Here is a 27,259-nt window from a genome sequence, read left to right as displayed (position 1 = left end):
CCTGCAGTATATTAAACTGTGGAGGGATTTGCTGCCTTCTCCCATTTGTGAGTCCTTTGGGCTGTACTGGACCTAGTCAGCCCCACTGCTAAACCTCTGCAGAGAAGGATTGTGTGGTCAACAGTCATCAAGGGCCCCAACAAAGTACGCGTACCAACGGGACACTAACTTCACAGTTGCAGGGCACCGGTGACCCTAAAAATAATGTTTTACCCTGTTCTGTTATAATTGTCTCCTGTTTAATATAATTGTGTTTATTATAGTGTATGTGTTTGTGTTATTTTCTGGGAGTCTCCAACTATCTGGCGAATACGTGGGGATTATCCTGGGCTAGAATTTTCCTCCCAAGCTGCCCTGGCAACCCTGCTAGGAAGGAGTGAGGGGGGTGGAGGCACCGCCAAGTACATCAATCAGAAAGAATAAAATTGAGTAGGTGGCGGGATCCAGAAGAACCCAGACCTATCCATCCGAACCTGAAAGGAGATTGGCTCTAAAAGAAGGTAACCAGGTGGAGAGGGGGGCGCTACACACAGTTAGCATGCATTTGGTTCCAATGCATTGGGCTGCAGACCTGCAGGGAGAGGGAGTCATCATGGGAGTGAAAGCTTGCAGGGGGAAGGTGTCAACACATGGGTGGGCATATGCAGCAGAGAGGTGACCTGCATGAGGGTGGAGGACTGCATGGGGTAGATTTGCCATGTCCAGATGCTGTTAAGTCTTAGTTGAGGGGTGGGAAATACAGCCTCCACAGGCCTGATCCAGCCCGCCAAGCCGGTTGATGTGGTCTTTGCCCCCCCATTACTCCCCCACCCCAAGCCAATCAAAATCTGGGGACAGGGGAGCATGTGAAGCGTGGATTTACAGATGTATGCAGCAACAGAGGGAATAGTCAGCTGTTAAAACAGCTGGCAGTTCCTTCTAGGCACCATGCGCCCCTGGCAGGGCAGGGGCGGGAGGCGGAGGTCAAGACACTTTGAGCGCTCCCATGTCCCCAGACCCTGACTGGCCTGGGGGTGAGGGGAGTGAACGAAGTCTCCTCCTACTGACAGGGGCACACGGTGCCTAGAGGGAACCGCCAGCTGTTCAAAACAGCTGGCAGCTTTCTCTGGGTGCTGAGAGTGGGGAGCAAAGACTTCATGCACTCCCTCACCCCCAGGCTAATCAGGGTCTCTGGGTGGGGGAAACACAGGAAGTCTCCCAACCCCACCCTTTCTGCCTGAGGCCATGCCCCTTCCAGAGCAGCTCACAACCACTTCAGAAATTTTTGAAGTGGCCCCCGTTCAAAAATTATTGCCCACCCCTGTCCTAGTTGTGTGGGCCACCCAAGTACTGTTCCTGGTCTGCAATGTACTCTGAATTGGACTCAGGATGTGCTGGGAATACAGCTGTAGCCTGTACTCTGGTGGCATAAACCTAAGCCGCTTTTCAAACAGATTTTTCTGCTGTGCTTTATCTTCCTTGCTCAGCTGACATTCCTAATTTAGAAACTGTGCTGCAAGACTCTCCTTGCACACTGCAATTCTGTCCTCTCGCTCTGCTGCTTGTCTGTGCCATTTCACTTGCTGTGAATCCTTCTTCCCGTTATTGCACCCCATGGGACTTAGACTCAAGCCTGCTCTCTCTCCCCTGTGGGAGACTTTCCCCAGAGGGCAGGCCGGCAAGCCAAAGTCAGAACAGAACTACGTGTACAGATGTGGGAGGCTAGGGTGGTCTGGAATCAACCATGAGTCTGACTCCAATCCTACACTGCAGTATACGCATACCTATGATTTTCAAATTTACAGAATTATTTTAAATGTACCCAGATTCCTTTGTATTGTGCTAGTGATTCACAGACATCTTGCTCATACCATATTATTAGAGAATCTCAAGTGTGTGTAATTTTCACACACTGCAGCGAACTACCATTTGAAATGAAGTATCATCCTTGTACCCCTGCACAGTCACTGAATAAGTACCAGTGAATACAATCAGCTGGGGAATTATGTGTTTATCTTTAATGTAAGCTAAATTAAACCATTGTGTTTAAATGCATGAAAAGGACTATGCATGAAAACTGTGCCTTGTACACAAGCCCCACAGCAAGCAGCTGTGCAGAGCCACACTACTCTGAAGGAAAACCAGGAACCATTTGTCCCAGAGGAGAGAATGATAGAGTGCAGGAAACTGAGTGGCTACTATTGAACCCCCTTGTGAGGTGCAACTTGCTGCCCTCTATACAACTATGTCACTGAACTAGCTAGTGTATTGGTGGGGCCAAAGGCATACTCCTACTTCCTTCCTATATTGCCTTACTCCCTTTGGGACACTATCTGCACTCCTCAGAAGCTGCAATTCTGCCTGGTCCTTACAAGAGCTAAGCAATAAGGTACAGGGGACAGTCCTTGTACTTTTCATTCCCGCTGCTCACAGTACAGGGATAAGCAGAATCTGGCCCTGTGTGACTTAGGAACTGTGTACAAAAGGAAGCTTCATCAGTTATACCCAAGGCAATACTTGAATTAATTTCCCATGATTTTCCACTGTTGGCCACCTGGGGCTCCCTCTGTCAAAACTGTGGTGGAAGCCTGATATTGTGGACTCTGCAATTTCCACAATATCACAAGCTAAGCAGGGCCTTAATTATATGTGTATATACTTACACTAGGGCTGTCAAATGATTTTAAAATCATTTGACAGCCCTAGTCAATTTTTAAAAAATTAGTTGTGATTAACCCCAGTTTAGTTTACATTTATGGGAAATAATGCTGCCTGATTCTTATTAACAATAGCAGCTTAAAATGAGAACAGAAGAAGTTTGCATGACACCATTGCATCCGGTATTGCAAGGTATTTACATGCAAGCTATGCTAAACTTACGTATGCCCATTCATGCTTCAACTTATGCAATCTAAAGCTTTACATTGATTTGTTTGTGAATGCAATTATATAAAAAAATCTACATTTGTAAGGCACACTTATGATAAAGATAATGCACTACAGTACTTGTATCAGATGAATTGAAAAATGTTCTTTTATCTTTTTACAGTGCAAATATTTCTAATAAAAATAACATAAAATGAACACATACACTTAGTAGTCACAGTTGTAATTTAAATTAACATATTTGAAAATGTAGAAAACATCCAAAAATATTTATCAGCAAAATGGCATTCTATTATTGTGTAAGAGTGCAATTAAATCTGCAATTATTAGTGACTTTTTAAATCTAATTTGTTTTGTGTTAATCGTACACATTAACTCTGATTAACTGACAGCCCTAAGTTATCCCAAAATACTTTGTAACTTTTCCTGTGTACAAGAGATCTCAACTACTGCAGGTAACAGCTTCATTGCATGACAATTTGATTGGCTCTGATTCTCATTAACAGTAAGGTCCCCTTTACATCACACTGGGGCTACGTCTACATTGGCCCCTATTCCGTAATAGGGATGCTAATGTAGCACTTGGGAATAGGCAAATCCGCAGGGGATTTAAATATCCCCCGCGGCATTTTCATTTTCATGGCTGCTGCTTTTTTCCGGCTTGTAGATAAGCCGGAGAAAAGCGCCAGTCTGGACGCGATCCTCCGGAAAATAAGCTCTTTTCCGGAGGATCTCTTATTCCTACTTTCAAGTAGGAAAATAAGCTCTTTTCTGGAGGATCTCTTATTCCTACTCTTCAGGACAGGGAAGAGGGAGTTTTTTCAAAAGAAGAGGAAAGAGGAAAAAGCACAAGTGCCCTGGTGGCCACTCTGTCCATAATAATTACAGCTTAAATGCGAGTTAGCATCCACTCAGTGTGGACGCTCTCTTTTGGAAGAAGTTTTTTCAGAAGATCTCTTCCAGAAAAGCTTCTTCTGAAAGAAGCCTGCAGTCTAGACATAGCCTGAGTCTGTTCTCCCCACTGGCAAAGAGTGGTGCCTCCAGGGCTTCCCCTCCTGGAGCCAGCACCCTGGCCCTTACCTAAGGGCTTTCATCTCAGAGTCCCAACACAATTCAGCTAACTCAAATAAGCTCTCCACACAGAGCTATCCAGGGTGCAGTTGCTCTCCCAGCCAGTCTAACAATCTGCACACCTTGAGATCTCCAGAGTAAACTGACTGCAGATCTATTCTCCAACTCCTTTATAGGGCCTTCCTGGAGCCTGACTGGTTAATTCTCTTGCAGCCACTTTAGCCTGCTGAGAGGACTTCTCTATTGTCTTTCAGGGAAGGCCCACACAGGGTCTCTGGCCTGGGGCCTCAGGGCCTAATTCACCCCATCACAGTTATACAGCTCTAACCCACCTGAGTGGACACTCTTAGTCTAGTATAAGAGTGCCTATTTCACTTTAGTTTGTGTCACAGGGGAAAGATTTTCATCTGAGCCAATAAAAAAGGCCATTCTTATACCAGAATATGAAAATCAAGATGGGCCACTATGCTTGCATAGTTATAACACAGAAAGGTAAGTGGTATAACTGGTAAAACTTTGCCATGTAGAAACATCCATTTGGTAAATAAGAATCAGGCCCACTGTGTATAAAATGCCTAGGCATATTCCAGACAATGATATCAAAAAGTATTGATTTTCATAAGATCCACACTTCTCTTGTGCCTGCATTATTTTTTCATTAAGTACAGGGCGTGCCCACTATAAGTCACCCTGTTCCGCACTAAAGTCGTTGACACTTGTAAGAACTGATGTGTTATAAGTCCTCCTATTCCCAATTCTTAAGTCATTAAAAAAACCCACCAATTTGCACAAATGGAAGTCAGCCAACGGCAAAAAATTATCCACTTTAAGTTGTTTCACAATAAGTCCAAGTTTTTTGGAATGTATCTTGGATTTAGAGATGATGGCCTGTACTAAGAAAAGAAATAAAAAGAAATATTCCTTGCTGCAAAACAGTTGCCCCCCGTTCAATGCCCAACTGGCTAGTTATAATTATGCTTTCATACTTACATAAGTAAGTCTAAAAGAAAATATGTTCACAAACTCTAACGACTATCCATGTTTATTGTCATACAGTTTTTTTCCCTCACTCTATAATTTTGCTCTACTGGTCTCTTTTCCTGACTTGAATGTCTGCAGTAAATCTTGCTATATGTTTCACTGTTCAATCTATTAGCCCTGGTCTACACTACAGAGTTATTTTGAAATAACTCCTATTATTTAAAAATAACAAGCGGAGTGTCCACACTATCAAGCCCATTATTTCAAAGTAATGGACTGGTTATTTTGAAATAATAACTCCTGCTTTCCACAAGGAATAATGCTATTTTTGAAATAGTTATTTCGAAATAGTAGTGTGGATGCTCTGGTGCTGCTATTTCAATATAATTACTTTCTAGTGTAATTCAAACTAATTACTCCCCAGTCCTTCTGGGGCTCTAAGTTGAGGTATCACATCCACATTAACGGAGCCTACCTCGGACTAATTTCAAGGCTTCCCCATAGTGTGGGCACGCTATTTTGAAATTATTGTTTCGGGTTATAATTTTGAAATAAGTTATTTCAAAATAATTTCCTACCATATATAAGACCACCTCACATTTCCTCTGTAAAGATTAGAAATTTCTGTTTGACAATGTAACTATCTTCCTAGAAGTTTAATATACAATATTTTGCTCTAATATCTAAGGCCGTGTTAGCATTTGAATCTTAAACAGATTTTCATCAGTTAGAAATCTGTCAATTCCTTCTGTCAGATTTGTTTTATCTGTACTGATTTGTTTTCCCTATACGGCTCAACATGAAGAAAAGAAATACAGTTGTCTTGTGGATTCAAAAGCTGTTTTTTACTCAGCCTAAAATACCCAATTTAATGAAATAACAGGCAAGATGCACACTACCTATTCACTTGAATTTGTGGGTAATATTAAAAATAACAGAACTATTTCACTGTGTGGGATATGCATGCCCCGTCACAACCTCCCTTACTCTAGATAGCCCAAACACCATCAGTGTTGATGACTCAAATATTTTCAATGTCATTATGAAACTGAATTGACCAGCAGTCTTGAGCTGTTCGTTTATGGTGGTCAAAGGCATGGAGAAACTTCCATATAGGCGAGACTGAAAAGGGATGTTTAATTTAATGTGGAGACATATAAATAAGGACATGCAAGCTGTATCTTGCCCACTCCAGTGTAGATGCATCCAACAAGTACAGATAAAACAGAATTGAGCAGAACAGGCCTGAGTAGTCCCTCAAATTTAATGTCCAGGGTTTTCCTTATTATTCTTTCCCGACCCGGTTTCTCTTATGTAATTTATATTAAGATTGTTTTAAAGAAATAAACTTTAATATTAACACAAAGTACAAAGTAGACACAGAAATATGTAAATATAAAACCTAAATAAATGACAGATATATATTTATTGCTTACATTCATAAGCATAATATATCCATAGCAGGTTCTCTTTCTGGATTGATTTCTGTTTCTTTTCTTTAAGCTTTTTATCTGTTTTACAAGGTTTACATTACTTTCTCCAAGTTCAAGATAAACACTGAATAAACTATTTTTCCAGTTCCAGTAAAACTGCAGCTATTCACCTTCTGCTGGAGAATTAAGCATAAATCTCAGCTCTTACAAACTCCAGCTCACACTTAGCACCGTCAGATATATTTGTATTAATAATAGTTTGTGCTTGTAGTTACTATCCAACTTTTTTCAATTAAAACTGTTTTCCCCCAAAATAACTATCAAATAATGCCCAGGCCTCCAGTGCAAACGACATTTTACTTGTTCAGTAATGTAAGCAGAATTGAGCTGAGGAAGCAATGTTTTGATTTTTCAAAACCAAAACCAAGCATGGCTCAGATCCAAGGGAGCTGTTCTATTTTATGCAAACCACTAAAGTTTGTGGGACTAAAAGGAAGGCCATTAAATAGTTTTTGTTCCTTTTCTATAATGAATAAACCAGGGTGGTCTGGATATTGCAATACTTCATCGGTCAGGTTTTATTTTTGCAAATCAAACCAGGTCTCGTTCTTCAGATACAGTCTGAGATCAAAGCAGGAATGGTTTAGAGCCACATTGCAAATCAGCACCCCAATTCTGCTCTCAAGTCCATGAAGGCAGGCCCATTTACCTCTAGGGAGCTCCATGAAGTTTTATCTACCCACACAAGTCTGAGTGCAGAACCAGGACACATCCCAGAAATAGTTCACACTTCAGTTTTATTTTACCCAGACTACCAAAGATTCAGGAAGGCAGGATGAATAAAAAGATAAGGATCTTGTGCAAAACAGGGGTTTTGAGAAAAAAAAAAAAAAAAGGTCCACACTGCTTCTTTTTGTGCAAAAAAGAAACAGCAGAAAAGATGCTAATGAGATTGTAATTTATGCTAATGAGTCCCTCATTAGCATATTTTCTGCCAGAAGAACTCACTGCGAAGATGAAGCCTGACTGTTAAGGACAATGATTAACTGGAAAAAAATGTAAAAAAATATGTGGAGTGGTTAACAAATAAATAATAGCTATGGGCAATGTTTTTTAATTATTTTGAGAGAACACAATCATTTGATTATATATCTATATAACTGTAAGATTATTATTTATTTTTGTTTCCTATAATATAGTCTATGGCGCCTTTTTTCCCTGGTTGGAATCTCACTGAAGCCAATGTAATTACTAAAAGTGTAAAGCAAATTCAGAAGTATTTTCAAGAAATCTTAAACTTTTGGGGACGAAGACTGTGTCTTCTTAGAGCTTAAATACGTAACCATTCTTCCAGTAGCAGTTGTCAGCAACAAGGGTCAGGATCCATATCTAGGGGGTTCTTTCAATAATGTAGCCAGCTGGCTTGAGCCCCCACTCAGTAAACTGGGAAAATTCCAACCTACCCACTGGGCACCTTTAGAAGCATTTCTTCCCCTCTTGCAAGCACAAAATCTGAGATAGAAACAGTCTGTTTAATAACAGTAACCTAGCAATAGCCTAAAAAATCAACACATAAACAAAGAAAAACTCGTAAGGAAGACACCATCCCCGGAGTCCACTGGGCAGAGTCCTTTGCTTCAAGATTTTTAGTCCAACATCCCAAATCACATAGTGTGCCCTCCACTTCAACACCCCACTCACAGCACTGTATCATAAGAACATAGGAACGGCCATAATGGGTCAGATCAAAGGTCTATCTAGCCCAGTGTCCTATCTGCTGACAGTGGCCAATACCAGATGCCCCAGAGGTAAGGAACACAACAGATAATCCTCAAGTGATTCTTTTCCTGTCACCCACCTCCAGAGAAACAGAGGCTAGGGACACCATTCCTACCCATCCTGGCTAATAGCCACTGATGGACCTAACCTGCATGTATCTAGATCTATTTTGAACCCTGCTAAAGACCTAGTCTTCACCACATCCTCTAGCAAGGAGGTTGACTGTGCTCTGAGTGAAGAAAAATTTCCTTTTGTTTAAACCTGCTGCCTGTTAATTTCATTTGGTAACCCCCTAGTTCTTATATTGTGGAAATAAGTAAATAACTTTTCCTTATTCACTTTTTCCACACCAGTAATGATTTTATAGACCTCTATCATATCCCCTTAGTCTCCTCTTTACTAAGATGAAAAGACCAAGTCTTTTTTACCTCTCTTCATATGGGACCCATTCCAAACCCCTAATCATTTTTGTTGTCTTTTCCTGAACCTTTTCCAATGCCAAAATATCTTTTTTGAGATGTGGTGACCACATCACAGTATTCAAGATGTGGGCGTACCATGGTTTTATATAGAGGCAATAAGACATTCTCAGTCTTATTCTCTATCCCTTTTTTAATGAATCCTAACATTCTATATGCTTTTTGACTGCCACTGAACATTGAGCGGAAGTTTTCAGAGAACTACAGGCAGTCCCTGGGTTACGTAAAAGATAGGGACTGTAGGTTTGTCCTTAAGTTGAATCTGTATGTAAGTCGGAACTGGCGTCAGCCGCTGCTGAAACTGATCAGTTTCAACCACGACTGAATCTGGACGCCAGTTCTGACTTACATACAGATTCAACTTAAGAAACCCAGGCGTCCCCAAGTCAGCTGCTGCTGAAACTGATCAGCGGCTGATTCCATGAAGCCTGGGGCAGAGCAACTCTGCCTCGGGCTTCCTGTAGTCAGCCGCTGGTCAGTTTCAGCAGCGGCTGATTTGGGGACGCCTGGGGCAGAGCAGCTGGGGTGCTGCTGGGTTGTTCCAGTAGCGCGGCTCCACAGCACTACTGGAGCAACCCAGCAGCACCCCAGCTGCTCTGCCACAGGCGTCCTGATTCAGCCGCTGCTGAAACTGACCAGCAGCGGCTGAATCAGGACGCCTGGGGCAGAGCTGCTGGGGTGCTGCTGGGTTGGTCCGGAGCGGCGCTGCGGGACCAACCCAGCAGCCCCCAGCTGCTCTACCCCAGGGGTAGGCAAGAAAAGCCTGGTCTGCGGGGGGGGGGCACTAGCTGTACCCTCCCCCCCCCAGCAGACCAGGGAGACGGGGGTGGTGGGACCGCCCAAGTCCTCCACGGCTTTGCTCCGTCTCCCTGGTCTGCTGACCTGGGAGACGCAGAGCAAAGCCGCAGAGCACGCGGGCAGCAGGACAGTCCAGGCACGCCGTGGCTGTCCCATTGCTGGCATGCTCCAAGGCTTTGCTCCCCATCTCCCTAGTCTGCTGGTCAGACCAGGGAGATGGGGAGCAAAGCCACGGAGCACGCCCGCAGCGGGACAGCCCAAGCACGCCTGGACTGTCCCGCTGCGGGCGTGCTCCAAGGCTTTGCTCCCCGTCTCCCTGCAGACCAGGGAGACGGAGAGCAAAGCCCAGGCGGTGGCTTTGCTCGGGTGTCCCTGGTCTGCTGGGGGAGTCCAGCAGCTTTGCCGATCCGCGTAAGTCGGGGACTGCCTGGATCCATAATAATTCCAAGATCTGAGTAGTTGTAGCTAAATTAGTCCCCATCCTATTGTATGTAGTTGGGATTATTTTTTCCCAATGTGCATTACTTTACATTTATCACCATTAAATTTCATTTGCCATTTTGTTGCCCAATCACTTAGTTTGGTGAGATCTTTTTGAAGCTCTTCATTGTCTGCTTCGGTCTTACCTATCTTGAGCAGTTTAGTATCATCTGCAAATTATGCCACCTCACTGTTTACCCCTTTCTCTAGATCATTTATAAAAAAGTTGGACAGGATTCAATTGAATATCTAGCAGATCTAAGCAAACAGAAGCGAATTGTATTTACCTGGGCACACCCAGAATCTCATTCTTTAAACTGAAAGTGTTTCTCTTCTTTGCACCAGGTTAAGCATAGACTTTTCCTGTCACCCACCTTCAGAGAAACAGAGGCTAGGGACACCATTCCTACCCATCCTGGCTAATAGCCAATGATGGACATAACCTCCATAAATCTATCTAGCTCATACAATAATAATATACATTGCAATCATTATTAACACAATTGTGACCCAACACCAGCCAAGTTTATTACAATTACTCCATCAGCTAAATATCTAACACATCTAAGCAAAGCAGGAGCAAGCTGTATTTACATAGACACACCCAGAATTTATCTCCCACTCCAGCTACCTATAATGAAAGCATTCATTCAGTTCCTGCTTACAAATACTTAGAAAAGCTTTAAGAGAGGTAACTTTGTTAGTCTCTTTCAGCAAAAAAAAAAAAAAAAAAAAAAAAAAAACGAGTCCTGTGGCACCTTAAAGAATAACCAGCACCCAAGGCGGATATTGATATAATGATGCTGTGTCCTCTCCCCTAGCACAGTAAAAGTGCTTTATATTGCCATCACAATTCTCATACAGGAAGAAAGAATGACCTTTTGTGTGGCAAAGCCTACACTGCAAAGTTTTGTCAGCATAGCTACATAAGCATGGATGTGAAAAAATTATACACCCTAGCAGCCCAGATAATTATGCAAACAATACCCCAGTGCAGTGCAAAAAACAAATGCTTGAGGGAGGTAATGCAGCCAATGCCAGTGGAAGAACAGCTGTCAGCAGATCCTGCATCTACACTAAGGAGCTCTGCTGGCATAGCTACCCTGACAAAGCCTCCCTAGCGCAGACCAGGCCTGACTAACAGCGTTCAAGCTGTTGGTCATGGCTGCTATAGAGCAAGTGCTCTGACTGTGGCTGGTTCTGGAAGAGAGGGCTGGGACATCGCCAAGGGAGCACGCCCAGGCACAAAAAAAACAAATTCAAAAAGTTGCAGGGGGCAGACAAAGACTACACAACCCAGAGGCCTTTGTGGCTGCTCCAGCAGCAGCTTCAGCTCCACGCAGCCAGCTGCTAGGATCTCCCTCAGGAATGACGCTATGAAAACAAACCGTGATTGGCCAGGTCCGAGCTGAATTTTCCATTTATGGACAGAGCGGCTGGCGCTGGAGTCCGGGACATTGGCTGCACAGGCGGAGCGGCGGCAGCAAGCGCAGAGTCCCCCGTCAGAGCATGAGAGGAGCCTCTCGCCTGCCCGGCTGCTGACACTCGCCCGCCCGCATGGGGTCCGCGCTGGCCTCCCCTCAGCGCTGCTGAACTCGGGTCCCTCACTCCGCGGTTGACGGACTTTGGCCGCTGAGCCAGGGGGCGGAAACGAGCCCGGTCCCCGGATCCACCGGCAGGCAGCCTGTGCGGAGCAGCAGCGGCAGACAGAGCAGTCGCCGCGGCAGCGAGATGGTGAGTGACCGAGCCGGGCTGGCGGGGGATGGGACCGAGCATCCCCCCTCAGGGCTGGAGCGGCGGTGGGGAGAGGGAACCCGACTCCGTGCCCGCTGTGGGGCACTGGGGGAAGCGTGGCGGCGGCTGTTCCACGCTGCGTACCCCGTGCCGGGGACCTGTGGGGATGCAGCCCCGCTCTTGCCGTGCCCGTCCTGTCAGTGTGTGCTGAGGGGGCTCTCGGGGCTCGCTCCGGGGGGCGCCGGCTCCAGCCGCGGGGCCCCTCCGCTGTCCCGGCCCGGTCCCGGGAGCCGCTTCTGTCCAACTCCCGCGTACAGCAAGTTGCTCCGGGGCCTGTTTCTTGTCCCTGGGGCAGCAGTTACCGTCCCCCTGAGCCAGCCGCTCTTCGCGCCCTTCGCCCAGCAGCCGGTGGGTGGCTGGGTGCCCCGAAAGCGGCTCTGGTTTGCCAGGTGCCAGCGCTAAGCCGGGCACGGACAGGCAGCGGGGAGCGCGGGCAGGGTTCACCAGAACGCGCCGGGGTAGGGAGAGCTGGCGGGGAACCGACAGCGGGTTCCTTCAGTCAAATACACGCGCCCCCCCCCCCTTAGCACTGAGTGCCCCAGCAAGGTGAGCCTCGCTGCCCACTTTGCAGCAGGCGGGATTGAGTGTGATGGCACAAGGGGAATTAAAACCTTATTTCTGCTGTTCTTCTTCCTGGTGTGTGGGAGCGGTGCCTCTTGCACTCTTTTCTCCCCTCATCGGGCTACCCACCGAATGTTAACATTCAGCACAATGTGTGTACACCGAATATAACCACAGGGTTTGAGGAAAAGTAAGGGAGTAGAACCACACCAGAAAACGACGCAGGCTCTTTTGCTGTAAACTATGGCTGATAATCTTGATGAAACTGGGAAAGACCCTAAGATTTTCATGGGAGTTACCTGGCTGATTTTTTTCCTACAATAATGGAAAATCCCCCAAATTGATTTTATTTTTCGACCATTTTTCTGATCTCGTTTTAATTTGATAAATAGTTGGACCATTCCATTGGAAAAAATTTCCAACAACCTCTACTGTAAACATTAATCTGGGAGCTATATGCACATACTGAGCTAGAGATATAGTATTATACTGTCTTTTATTTGATTTTAAAGATATGTAAAGGATCAGCCAAAGTCAGAAAAACAATGGGCTTTCTTCCTTAGAAAGTTATTCCTTTGAGGTGAATATAGCCCCATACATTTCAGGTAAACAATAAAGGTGTGAATTCCACAATGGTTTCTCAGAAACAATATTAGATTTTGTTTGTTGTTCACAACCACTATGTAATTTTTGACTTTGTTACAAGTGTGGGAACACAACTCCAGAACAAGCATATATATTTTATGATTGTTAAGAAAATTACATGTAGTTAACTCAGTATTGTTCTTGTGAGGATCCAAAGTCACGTGGAATTGCTGCCACAGATTTGAGTGTTCTAAGCAACCCGCTCAAGCAGAATGAAACAATTAATCACATTTCCTCAGACTACCACTGCTATTTTTATAGCTCTGTCATTGTGCACACAGCAACACAGAAGATAACACTGTTCCTGCACCAAAAATGCCATAGCCTGAATTAGTCATACTGAAGAAGGATTTATTCTATCTGATCTAAGATTCTATCCTTCAAATTGCTGGACACGGTGCTGATGAAGCAAAGAACTTAACTTTAAACATGTGCTTTGTCCCACAAAGTGTATTTGAGGACAGTATTGTCTTTGTCATATTTTGCCACCCAACTTTGTCACCATGAGTTTCACATGCCTGTTACACTAATCTATTTTGGTGGCAGTCAGAATTGCTTAGCATTGTCCCTTTCTATTCTCCATTTTATATTTATTTATTGTATCTCCATGTATCATGAGATCCAAAATGCTTTTGGAATGTAGTCATATGGTAATGATGTCACAATAGATGAAACAAAATACAGGACTATGTAGCACTAGTTACACGACCCGCGAGCATCATCTAATAAACCATCTTGTTAGTCTTTAAAGTGCTACATAGTCCTGTATTTTGTTTCAGCTACACCAGACTAACATGGCTACATTTCTATCACTACACAATAGATGGTACTTGCAGTGTTCTTCAGGTTACATCTCTAAACCCATCATTGTCTAGCTTCCATGTCTTAGGGTACATCTACACTGAACAGAAGAAATACTCCAAAATAGCTTATTCCAAAATAGGCATCTACACTACATGGAAGCCTCAAAATTAGTCTGAGGCAGGCTCCCCTAGGACGCATTACGTCAATTTAGAGCCACAGGAAGCACTAGGGAGTAATTATGTAGTATGGCCCTGGGAGGAGCTATTTTGAAATAGCAGCTGTGGAGCATCCACACTATAGCTATTTTGAAATAGCAAATTTGGAAGAAGCGTTATTCCCCATGGAATGAGGCTTACAGAAATTGGAATAAGCTGTTCATTATTTCAAATTTATTTTGAAATGATGGAATTGCGGTGTAGATGCTCGCGTTGCTATTCCAAAATAATGCTGCTTTTGGGCAAATTAACATGTATTTGCAGCATATGTGATTGTTAAAGCAAAGATTCTTCTTCGCTAAGAACTTTGAAACAGCTGGATCTTTTGAAGGTCCATTATGAATAGGGAGATGCACCACAACTAAACAAGTTCTGAGTTGGATTAATTATGAAAAAACTAAGGGTTCTGCAGCTAGATTTTTGGCTGTACTGAACTGTGTTGGCATTAATTACAAAGAAGTCTCTTGCTGAATAGCAATAGCTTAAGTTTATATAGCATCTTTGATGCCAAGGCATGGCAGGTAATTATTTCAGCCACCTGTGGTGAGGAATACTGTAACATTACTCAGTAGTTTAGGATAGGAAATTAAACATTCTATATCCTAGGAGAATGGGAGAAAACCTGTAACTCCTGCATCCAAAAAAATTAGCTGGCTTGGCAAAAATATATTTCTGAAATAGTGGGCAAAACCCCTTCACTTATGACTTCCAATATGTTTTTATTTTCCAAGGATTCATTCTGAAGCTTGTTTTGATTTTAAGATTTAGTTGGTGCAAAACCTGAGATTATAACAATCAAAACTTCTGACTATTTCAGTGGAAAGTTTGTGTGCAAGGAATATAAGATTGGGCTGTTTTACTTCAAAGGATATCCATTTTGATTCTGTTTCTCAGCCCCTATTTCTTTTTAAGAGGATATAAGGCCAGCAAGCAGTAGCAGTAACTACTGCAAATCTTTATTAGAGGATTGAATAGAATCAGTTATTCAACTTCCAATAGCCACATGCAGTTCATAGTATTGATTAACAAATATGTTCTAAATATCAGAAGCTTGTTCTGCTCTCTTCAGAATGAGGAGACATTTTTAATAAAAAAATTGTGAAAGGACTTCATTAGAATACCAGTTTTGATCCCAACTATGAACATTTTGCTACTTTCCAAGAATCATAGAACACTAGAACTGGAAGGGACCTTGAGAGGTCATTGAGTCCCTGCCCTCAGAGCAGGACCAAGCACAGTCTAGACCAGTGGTCCCCAACCTTCAGAGGCTCCCGGGCGCCCGGGAGGTGGGGCTGCTCGTCCGGGGGCACGCTAGGGGACTGGGATGCCCTTGCACCCGGCGCGTGCCCAAGGGCCGGGTCTGGGGCCGCCCGAGCGCCTTGTGCCGTGGGCCCAGGCCCGGCGCTGCTGCCCGAGCCACGCACCTGGGGCCGGCACTGGCGCTGCTGGAGCACCGCGCGCCTGAGCACCCGCATGTGCCCCGGGGCTGGGGCTGCCCAAGTGCCGCGCACCCAGCGCCGGTGCGTGTTGCGCACCTGGGGCCGGTGCCTCCCGTGTGCCGGGGGCGGGGCCGGCCCAGGTTGTCGGCAGGCACCCACGAATGCCCCGGCGGGTGCCATGGCGCCCGCGGGCACCGCGTTGGGGACCACGGGTCTAGACCATCCCTGGTAGATGTCTATCTAATCTGCTCTTAAAAATCTCTCCAGAGATTGAGATTCCTCAACCTGCTTAGGCAACTTATTCTAGTGTTTAGCCACCCTGACAGGAAGTTTTTCTTAAGGTCCAACCTAAGCCTCCCTTGCTACAATTTAAGCCCATTGCTTCTTGTCCTATCCTCAGAGGCAATTTTTCTCCCTCCTTGTGACACCTGTTTAGATTCCTGAAGACCGCTATCATGTCCCCTCTCAGTCGTCTCCTTTCCAAACTAAGGAATCTCAATTCTTTCTGTCTTCCTTCATAGGTCATGTTCTCTAGACTTCTTATCATTCTTGTTGCTCTTCTCTGAACTTTCTCTAGTTTCTTCACATCTTTCTTGAAATGGGGTGCCCAGAACTGGACACAATACTTCAACTGAGGCCTAATCAGCACAGAGTAGAGCGGAAGAATAACTTCTGTTTTGCTCACAGCACTCCTGTTAATGCATCCCAGAATTATGTTTGCTCTTTTTGCAACAGCATCACACTGTTGGCTCATTTAGCTTGTGGTCCACTATGACCCCTAGATTGCTTTCTGCAGTACTCCTTCCTAGACAGTCTTTCCATTCTGTATGTGTGAAACTGATTGTTCCTTCCTAAGTGCAGTATTTTGCATTTGTCTTTATTAAACTTCATCCTGTTTACCTCAGACCATTTCTCAAGTTTGTGTAGATCATTTTGAATTACAACCCTATCCTCCACAACAGCTGCAAACCTTCCCAGCTTGGGATCATAAAGAATCTGTTATCATTACATTATCTTTTATTTTGGCTATTAATGCTTTCTTTGCGTTACCTTTTTGAATTTTAGTTATATTATTTTTTATGACAAGAGTTTTGAAACTTACATAACAAAGTGTTATTGTAAAGGTTAAATGTCTTAGAAATTGAAAATTAAAGATTTTAGAAGGTAAACAATCAATATTTCAACCAAATTCTCTCTTTAGATTAAAGTTCTAATGAATGCTTTCAGTTAAAGGCTGACATTTTGAAAGCAAACAAATAAAATAGTTTCTGAAAACTCAATAGAAAATTGAGAAACCTTATTGAAGAGCATTGTAGTTACTAAAAACTGATCAGTACTTCTAATAGTGTCATTTTTGTGTCTTGTTACAAACTTGCATTGGTTACTTGCAAAGAATGGATGCCATATATCTCTGCCTACACATTGCTTTAAAATTCTATTGGTTTACATACATAAGTCTGATATTACTCATTTCCTGACCATTGTGACCATTATGCCAATTTATACTACGTAGCCAACATGAAATTTATTAAATATGCCTAGGGTCTATTTGTTTTCAAATCTTAAATGGATCCCTCCCCCTTCTGTCTCATTCATTACTCTTTAGAAAATAAAAAAAGAATGTTTTATAAAGTAATTCTAATTGCAATGAATGTCACTTTTACATAAATCACTGTAGATTTATGTGGTAATACATTTATCATACATTCATATATATAAAAATATATATGGATGGAACATATTGGGCATTCTTATCATAGACATGGTCATCATTCTATTAAGTTTATCAAAACTAAATTTTAATATTTTGTGGTAAAGAACAAGAACCCAGTCCTGTTCATGTTCTTAAAGAGACGAATATATCACCATGTACAGATGAAGGGTATTCTTATCTGCATCCCTTCTTTTCTGGAAGGAGAGTCTCCATCCTCAAAGTATGTGGATGATCAGAATTTAAGATCATATGACCCCATTGGTTTTACTTTAAAGTAAAATCAATGTTTGTGGCCTGTTTTAAAGGCCCCTGAATCAATGGGCGTTCTCATTAGCTTGAATGGGCTTTGTTTCAACCTCTTGATGAGGCTACAGTATTTGCCATGTATCAGTGAATGTTTTCTTCAATTGTATGTCATTCAAATGCATTTTTTGTACCTTGTAACATTTGTTTATTGTAGAACTTTATTTTTATTTAGAAACAGAAATGATAGCCCTAGAATATGTCAATGGAAGTTGATGACCCTGAATTCCTTTTCTGGTACTTTGCTATTAAACCAGTGGAAATCTGAATCATTGTTTAAGAGTGAAGTGTAAAGAACCAGTGTAGCCTCTCACTACTCCTTGTTCATCCCATACAAAAGACTAACAAAATGTTTCCCCCATAGAAACATTTAAATAGTTGTAGTCTAAATAGCTGTGATTTGTTAAAAAAAAAATACTTATTTACTAGCTTAGTGGAGCATGACTTTTAAAAAAAACTTATTTCCAAATAGCACCACAAGAAACTTCTCTTATTTCCTTGAGTAAAATAGTTTTAAGCCCTTACCTATGAGGTGTGATAATTTTAAGATGGTCTACATTCAGATATACAGACTATACAGGGCTTGACTCGGTAAAGTAGTGAGATTTCAATTACAGCAGAGATACCTCTCATGAAGCACTCAGCAACTTTTAAGAATTATCCAAGAAACTGATGATAAATGAAATGTTAAATAAGAATGCAGGACAGAAGTGTGTTGCAATGTTTGTTGCACACGTTTCTTGACCATAACTGTTTATCAAGTTAGGGTACAATATATTTTAAACAGCTCCCAACAGCAGTAAGAGTGCATTCATTTTCTTTGCTATCTTGTGTGTGTGAATGAAGTAAAGGTTACAAAAAATTAGTGAAACATTTCAGAAGGAGAAATCAAGTCTTATAAAACCTTTATTTGTGTGAATGGCTCTTTATCAAAGGGCCAAATATCAGATCTATTTTCTACTCTTTTGATTCAATTCAATAGATTTGTTTTCCCAGCTTTGTTTTAAAAATTTTCCTTCAAAATGGATGAAAACATCAAGAAATTTCAGCAGCAGCTGTAAAGTCTATATGGCTTCATCACAAAAGCTTAAAGTTAGGATTGTTAGATATTGGATTGTTAGATATTGGGTAATAGTTGAGTAACCACATGAATTCTTATCAGTTAGTTAACTATTCTGTAGTTCCTGGTGGTGAGGCCAGCAGCTAGAGCAACCTGGCCCCACTCCCGTGGAGCCTCCTGCCACCCTGCACTGCTGCCTCTTTATTAGAGGCAGCAGCACATGATGGCAGGCAGGAGCCAGTCCATGAGGGGAGCCAGTTTAAAAACCTCGTGGGGTGGCAGCAGCCCCTGTCCATGTGGGTCTGAGCTCCCCACGGACAGAGGCTGCTATGGGGGGGGCAGGCTGGTGTGATGGCTATGAACAGAGGGTGGTTCAGCAGCAGCCCCTGCCCGTGGGACTGCTGCCAGACTAATGTCTGTCTGTGGGGAGCTCAGACCCCTGCCCCCCAGACCGGGTCTGCTGCTGCAAAGCCTGGGCCCACTGCAGACAGTGGCTCCTTCGCGGCAGCCTCCCTTGTCCCTCCCCCATTGTTGTCTCTGATACAGAGGCAGGAAGGAAAGAGGGAGTACAATTAATCAGAAAACCTAGGCTTATCAGTTAATCGTATACTCGATTACTCATTTACATCCCAACTTAAAGTGGCCAAGCAAAGCTACAACTAGGGTTGTCAAGTGTCCGGTTTTGAACCAGACAGTCTAGTATTTGAGCTTTCTGTTCAGGAAACAAATTAAGAAAATATAATTGAGAAAATATAAGTGTCCAGTATTTTCTAAATAAGAAATAATGTAGATTGTGATGTAATGTCAAGTGTGACCAGTATTTTTGTTGAAACCATCTGAAAACCTTAGCTACAACAAAACTAGGCTGAGGTTTTTTGTAAACAAACATTAAGTCCAGGTAAGCTGTGTGTGGAGTTCTGGTTTCGTAATTAAAATTTTGCATAATTCTAGACTCAAACCTGGTCTGTATGATGCAACAGAACTGGCCTGCATAATTGCAATGCAGACTTCCATAGTCTTGCCAGTTTTGGAGGTCAGATAGGGTACGTCTACACTTGCACCCTAGTTCGAACGAGGGATGGAAATGTAGGCGACCAAAATAGTAAATGAAGTGGGGTTTAAATATCCCACACTTCATTAGCATAATCTCGCCCACGTGCTGTTTTGGAACTCAGCTGTTTTGAACTAGGAAGTGTGCTCCAGGCCTCATTAGTTCAAATCAAACCCATTGGTTCGAACTAAGGTTACTCCATTTTTTAAATCCCCATGTATTTAAATCCCCACTTAATTTACTATTTCGGTCGCCTACATTTGCATCCCTCATTCGAACTAGGGTACAAGTGTAGATACACCCATACAGAGCCTGTTGATTCATGTGCTGCAAAAGGAAATCTTTTTGAATTAATGTGCTGTCTCTCACCCCTCACTTGTAGTAGTGCCATAGTCTTAAACAGCTTTAAATGGAAGATTGCTCCCATGAGTATGGTAAACTGGATTGCCTCTTTATAATACGAGTGTAACATATTTGACATTCACAGGCAGATGCAGTCCAACTGTAATAGAAACTTTATTTTAGTCTTCCAAAAAAAAATCCCAAAGATGCCAATTAGTGTCTTCCTTGCCTCCTCTGGCAGTTTCTATTTTAGATTCTTTCTGCTGGAATTATTGTACATCACTCTTTTCATCTGGTGGTGTCTTGTGTGTTTTCCCCACAGCAAATTGACAGAATAAATATTTTGTTTTTTAATCTACAATCAATTACAAATCCTGGAACCAGCCAAAGTCAAGTTCGCTCATATCAAATAAAAATCATGCCAAAACAGATATTTTAGGGTATGTCTACACTGCTTCCCTAGTTTGAACTAGGGATGCAAATGAAGACAACCGAAGTAGTTAATGAAGCGGGGATTTAAATATCCCGCGCTCCATTAACATGATCTCGCCGGCACGCTAGTTCGAATCACAGCTGATTCGAACCAGGAAGTGCGCGCCGGGATGCGTTAGTTCGGACTAAAGCCCTTGAGGAGTAACATTAGTTCGGATTAAAGCCCTTAGTCCGAACTAATGTTACTCCTCAAGGGCTTTAGTCCGAACTAACGCGTCCCGGCGCGCACTTCCTGGTTCGAATCAGCTGTGATTCGAACTAGCACGCCGGCGAGATCATGTTAATGGAGCGCGGGATATTTAAATCCCCGCTTCATTAACTACTTCAGTTGTCTCCATTTGCATCCCTAGTTCAAACTAGGGACGCAGTGTAGACATACCCTTAGCTAGCTAGATGTCCATGTATCACAAGTGTGACCAAATTTCCTGCGGTCCCCCTAAAGTTTTAAAGCCACCAGTCCTGGCTGTCAGTGTTCTGTGCTGTTGTTTAGTTCTAATTTACCCCAAATGTCTTCTGAGAGCCCAGTAAGCAATGGAAGTGTTGGTAATGCTGCTAGACAATATTGACGTCCTGTGGTTCAGCACATTTTCTGGTTCTGCAACAGTCAGGTCCCAGGAGTGCCATGCTAAAGAGATCCCTGTACTGCCATTCTTAAACCAAGATTGCAGTGCTAATCATTGTATCTTACTGTAAATGCCAGTATTTGCCTCTCCTGTTGGCATTGCTATCTTCCCTTCTTTCCTTTTTTTCCCCCCCTCCTTTAACATTGATATGGGTGGATAGGTTTGAATTTAAAAAAAGTAAAAAATAACGCCTTTTCTGCACAGAGATTGAACTGTATTTGGTGGCAATATTAAATGCTTGGGGCCCAATCCTGAAGCATTCTGAGACAGAACTGAATAGAATGCTTTCACTCTCCAAAGACTACAGTGAGTCTCAATGAACTTCTGAAGGTGTTTCACATTTTGCAAGAGTGGACCCTCAATTAGCTAATGTATGAAGAAAATTGTGATATTGTACCATAACTCTAAATTTCTCCCTTTCCTGTAAAAAAAAAAAATTTACAAGCAAGGTATTTTTTGCTTTTGCACTTGATGGGTACTTTTCCATTGTAGACAGTAGTATTAGCCATAACTCTGTCCTCTGCCAAATGTGGAATAGGAGAGCAGAATAACAGCATGTGCTTTGCATTATGTGAACTTTGTGTCGAGAGGTGCATGCATGGAAAAATTTCCTGGCTACATGGTGTTCAAGTCTGGCTGATGCCTAAGACTGAAGTATAGTGTATTCAGTGAAACTAATGATTTATAATTCATGTGTGGGTTTTGTTTTTATTTACTTGTACAGGTTTTACTTTCCTGTGTAATTTTCTCTTTACCTCTTTCTGAAGCAGTGATTTTAGCCTTTTAAAAGTGTTTTTTTTGTAGATACATTGTGTTATGGAGCATTCTTTTTAAAATAGGTTCACTTTCAACTCCAAACAATGCATATAGAATTGCAGTCACGGTTGCATTTGCATGTTCAGTTGCCACAACTGTACATAAATCAGGAAATGCATGTGCAGTTTGGATGTGTCATACCTGATTTGTATGTTAGTTTTGCACATGCATTTAGTTCAGGGATCATTGCCCTCCAATTGTTGGTTGGTTTGGTTTTTTTCATATGTCTAATTTGCTAAATCTTCAATGCAGAAGGACATGTCAGAGCAAAAATGTCAGTGAATTGTGGTCAATCATTCCACAGATAGCTTTCACTAGAGAGTAATCAAGTCAAGGGATAATTTACTGTGGTGTTAAACCATTGGGTATGCAGAAAAACCTCTTTAAATAAAACTCCCCTGAAGCAAAAAAGTTGTACAGTAAAATGTCAAGTAAAATGTCAAGCCAAGATCATAATCTGATCCCATATAAGTAGCAGTATCCTCAAAGGAAACAATGTGTTGCCCAACTCTTAACAGTAGTTCTAGTAAAGTAAATTAGACATGAGTATCTTTTCAGAAATATAATTTAAATTTTCCCTAGAAATAAGTCATATTGAAAGCAGACTGTAAAACGATTATAGGCCAGTGTTGTACTTTTTGTTAAAGTTGGGACTAGACAATACCAAGGAATCAGGACTACATTAAAATAAACGTATAGAATTTGCAGAATTTTTTTCCTTTTATGTATATAAATTACAAATAATAGTTTGTTTTTAAGCTTTTAAAAACATTTTTATTAAATGTTCACACTTCTGAAAATATGGGGGGACAGGGTTAGACAATTTTTTAATGAGTGGACATTGAGATTCAAAAAGTTAAAGCATCGCAGCTATAAATTGCAAATAGTTGACCTAATGTCAAAATATACAAAGTAAATACCATTAAATCAAGCAGTAAGTTCTGAAGCAGCATTTGTTTCTGAAGCAGCATTTTTGTTGCTTATCTATCTGTACATTTTTATTATTGCTAGTAAAAATACAGTAAACTTCCAATAATCTGGCACCTTTAGGACCCATGGGGTGCCGGATTATCGGATATGCCAGACTATTAGAAGGGGGGGCTATGAGGGGTCTGGAGTGGGGTGGGGGGATGCCACACCTGACCCCTCATAGCCCCCCTTCCGATAGTCCGGCTCTGCCCCGGGGTCTGCCCCGGGATTCCCAGAATCAGCTGCTGATCAGTTTCAGCAGCGGCTGAATAGGGGCGCCTGGGGCAGAGCAGCTGGGGTGCTGCCTGGTTGGTCCCGCGGCCCCGAGGGGCAGCTCTGTGGCACCAACCCGGCAGCACCACAGCTGCTCTGCCCCCGGCTTCCTCGATGCTGGTCAGTTTCAGCAGCGGCTGAATCGGGGAAGCCAGGCGCAGAGCAGCTCCAATTGTCCGGCTGCCCCAAGCACTTTCGGGTTCCTGATGGTGCCGGACCATCAGGAGTCCCGGAGCATTGGATGCCGGACTAATAGAATTTTACTGTAGTTTTCCATGATTTGAGGATATATGGTGAAATTGATATTCATTGTCATTTAGTGGTAAAAATCCAATCCTTCCAAGCTGACTTTTGTACAGGATTATGAATGGATTTCCTTTGCTGTATCTTCAATATTATAATTTGTCATGTGTGGAGATGGCATTCCTATGTCTATATATATATACACACAGCAAATATGTAAGTATATCTTTAAAATTTACAAGGTTAATCCTATGTAATGCAACAACATTGTTGGGGGGGGGGGGGTATTTGTGTATTTTGTTTTGCATTTTTAATTTTATGGGCATGCAGGCTCTGGTCTTGGGCTAAAGGATTTGGAGTGTGGGAGGGGCTTTGAGCTGAGCCTGGGGCAGGGAACTGAGGTGCAGGAGGGGTTTCAGGGTGCAGGCTCTAGGAGGGAGTTTAGGTGCAGGGGGACTCAGGGCTAGAACAGAGGTCTGTGGTGCAGAAGGAGTTCAGGACTGGGGCCGGGGTTCAGAATGCAGGTTCCAGCTTACCATAGGTGGCTTCTGGGTGGTGATGCAGGGGGTTAAGGCACACTTACTCCTACCCTGCCACTGCACTGCTTGCAAAAGCATCCAGTAAACTCTCCATCCCTACTCCAACCTCTGCTCTGTGGTGATGGGTACAAGGTGGAGGGAGGGACATCCCTCCTCTTCTTCCTGATCTACTGGTTGGTGGCCACTGTTGTAGTCAGTGGAGTTAGTCTGCATTTACTTTGGAGTAATTGAAATTACAACTTAGCTCTTGTCATATGAAGATCTCAAAATGCCTTTAGAAAGTAGGGATGCATCATTACCCCCTTTTCACAGATTAGGGAATTTGAGGCACACAGAGAGTAAGGTTATGTCTACACTAGCCACCCTAGTTCAAACTAGGGTGGCTAATGTAGTCATTCAAACTTGCAAATGAAGCCTGGGATTTAAATAACCTGGGCTTTATTTGCATGTTCCCGGGCGCCGCCATTTTTAAATGCCCGGTAGTTCGAACTCCCTGCCCGTGGCTACATGCGGCATGGGCTAGGTAGTTCAAATTAAAGCTCCTAATTCAAACTACCGTTACTCCTCCTGCAATGATATTTTAATCCCGGGCTTCATTTGCAAGTTCGAATGACTACATTAGCCACCCTAACTCGAACTAGGGTGGCAGTGTAGACATACCCTAAGTGATTTGCCTGAGGTCAGAAAGCGAGTGGCAGAACTGAAAATGGAACTTAGGTTAGTAGCTATGGGTACGTCGACACTAGCCCCCTAGTTCAAACTAGGGAGGCTAATGAGGGTGACTGAAATTGCTAATGAAGCACGGGATTTAAATATCCCATGTTGGATTAGCATATTCCCAGCTGGTTGCCATTTTGGAAACTGACTGGCCCAAAGTAACTGCCAGTGTCTACACGCAGCAGAGAAGAGGGATTCTGAGAACCCCTTATTTAAATCCCGTGCTTCATTAGCAATTTCAGTCACCCTCATTAGCCTCCCTAGTTCGAACTAGGGGGCTAGTGTAGATGCACCCAAAAAGAATATAGACTACTAACGGCAACCATTCAGAGGGGGAGCATCTTTGTTAAAACTGATACTACAAGTTGAACCTCTCTAGTTTGGCACCCTTGGGACCCAAAGGGTGCTGGAATACTGAAATTGCTAGACCACAGAAGGTCAGCATTGTCTAGCAGCGTTACCAACATTTTCACTGCTTTTTGGACTCTTAGAAGACATTTAGGGTTAAATTAGAAGCTAAATAACACACACAAGCTAGAACTTGTGGCTGTAAACAAGTTTGTGGGACCTCAGGAAACTTGGATAAGTGGACCTCAGGAAACCCATGATAAGTGGACTTCCAAGCTAACTAAAATCATGCCAGAACAGAGAGTACAGAACAAAGGTTCAACCTGTACTACTTATCAGAAAGCTCATAACACTAAAAATGTTGCTAGAAGGCTTGGTAAATCTATAAATCTCTCAAACTGCATACATTAGCTGAGTGTAAATCTTCTAGACTGGTGCAAAGTGGCCAGATCATGAGCCAAGATCTGGACATATCTCCTACTGCTGTTAGAAACAGGTGCAAGTTAGAGCAGCTCCACTGCTGCTGTAATTTACACCACAGCCAAGAGTGGCATCTTGGCAGCTCACAGGATTGAAAAAAAATGAGAAGATTGCCACCTTTTTTCTACTCCATCATGGTTCCATGCTAAATGGAGTTCAGTAATACCCTAACCTTAGGGTATGTCTACACTGCAGGACTAAAGTCGAATTAAGATGCATAATAAATACATCAATTGCATAGTTGAAGTCAAAATAGCTTAAATGCGGTTTTTGGTGCTGTCTACACAGCAGGAAGTTGAAGAAAGAACATTCCTCCTTCGACTTCCCTTATTAAACAAGGATTACAGGAGTTGGAGTAAGAAGTCCTCCATCTCAAAATTATTTTGAAATAACAGGCTTGCTGTGTAGATGTGCACTTTGTTATTTTGAAATAATGTCAGTTATTCCGAAATAATGCTGCTGTTGAGACATACACTTTCATAAAATTGACATGTTATACAGAGCTCACAGTAGGCTCATAAATGTGGTTATTTTAACCTAGTGTCTCACTAGCAGAATTGGAAAGGGATGATTTAAGTAAAACTAAGCATCTCCAGAAGTTATTTTGATGTTTTGTTCAGCAGTCTGAAGTCTAAATCAAAGATTTTGGCATCCTGTATTTAGGACTTACAGCCTCATAATGATTAGCTGCATGCATTCCTACACAGGAAGTGTGAGGGCAGCTTTTTGTAGCCAGCTCAGAGTCACTCACTGAATCACCTTATTCAGTTGGGCTCAAATCTATAAATTGTTTGCTACTGTCATCCTTGTGGTTAAGTATCCAAGCCTGTTCAAGTCACAACAGTACAGCCTGATTTATGACTAACAAAGCATGGCCTCTCCATTTTTGGCACGTGTCCTTCACACTCAGTTAAATCTTTTAAAAAGTATCTTTCAGTATGTGTTGCCAGATCTCTGAGCTAGCATCTTTGCGGGTTAAATGCGTGAATGTTGATTGATTCCATTTTATTCACAAGACTTACGATTCTTTGTGGTTTGGCAATATTATTTAGTATTATTGTTGTTATCTTTGACTCCATGACTTTTCAGAGTTTCATATTAGCAGAAATATAGAAAAATTGAGATTGGGATTATTTTATCAGTATTTTTTGAGAGTGTGCAATGCCAAGCAGTAGACTAGTATTTTATTTATTTTTACTTGGATAACAAATTTATAGAAATCTTCAGAGATTCTAAGCTTTATAGAAATCTTCAGAGCTTTGCTGTAACAGTACCTCACAATTCTACTGTTGACTTAAAAAACATTATATAAGAACTCAACTCTCCCTGCATTAACAGAGCTCTGAATAACTGTGCCATCAAAATATTTGAACTTCATGTAGATTAATATTGCTGACCAATTTTAAATCTCATATAGTCTATTGGATTAAAAGGTCTGTTCATTTTATTGGGTACATATTGCATATTCAAAAATAAAAGTTATTTTAGTATGAAATTACCACCATTATTTTTCTGTAACAATATTCTATAGCAAAAACTGACCTATAATATATTTTCATGCTCTGAATATATATCTTCCTGGATGTTTCACAACATTAATATTTCATTAATTCTGTGGTCTTTGAGCTGTGATGGTTCTTTTGGTATCTCATGGATATATGATTATCTCTACAATAACCCTTCTGCTATCTTTCTGCCCATCAAAGGTAGATGTGTTAGGAAGAAAGATGGACAATATTTTGGCATTTAATCCATAAACTAGAAGCTGTGCGATCCTTTCAGTATGAACCCAAGCAAAAAAAATAAGGCATTTCTAGAAACCTAATCTCAAAAGCCATTTTGTGGAACTTAAAAATCCAATATTAATATGTGAATATCTTTTATTTTTAGAGAAGAATGATTTAATAAACAGTATAAATGAACTTTAGAAACAGCCATACTGGTT

At 42.3% G+C, this 27,259-nt stretch overlaps 2 protein-coding genes across 2 annotated transcripts in view; one reads left to right on the top strand and one right to left on the bottom strand.

The window, feature by feature from the left end:
- FAM81A (family with sequence similarity 81 member A) overlaps positions 1-27,259 on the bottom strand; it is an 89,872-nt gene that overhangs the window by 61,996 nt on the left and 617 nt on the right. The window lies entirely within an intron of this gene.
- MYO1E (myosin IE) overlaps positions 11,263-27,259 on the top strand; it is a 173,786-nt gene continuing 157,789 nt past the window's right edge. Inside the window, exon 1 of the mRNA XM_075897339.1 lies at positions 11,263-11,620. Within this exon, the coding sequence (XP_075753454.1) occupies positions 11,618-11,620 (3 nt within the window). The 5' untranslated portion in view covers positions 11,263-11,617. The remainder of the gene's footprint in view (positions 11,621-27,259) is intronic.

The sequence above is a fragment of the Pelodiscus sinensis genome, chromosome 14, assembly GCF_049634645.1.
Source record: "Pelodiscus sinensis isolate JC-2024 chromosome 14, ASM4963464v1, whole genome shotgun sequence".
NCBI lineage: Eukaryota > Metazoa > Chordata > Testudines > Trionychidae > Pelodiscus > Pelodiscus sinensis.
Note: the sequence above shows the minus strand (reverse complement) of the source record. Positions and strands in the feature narration are given on the sequence as shown.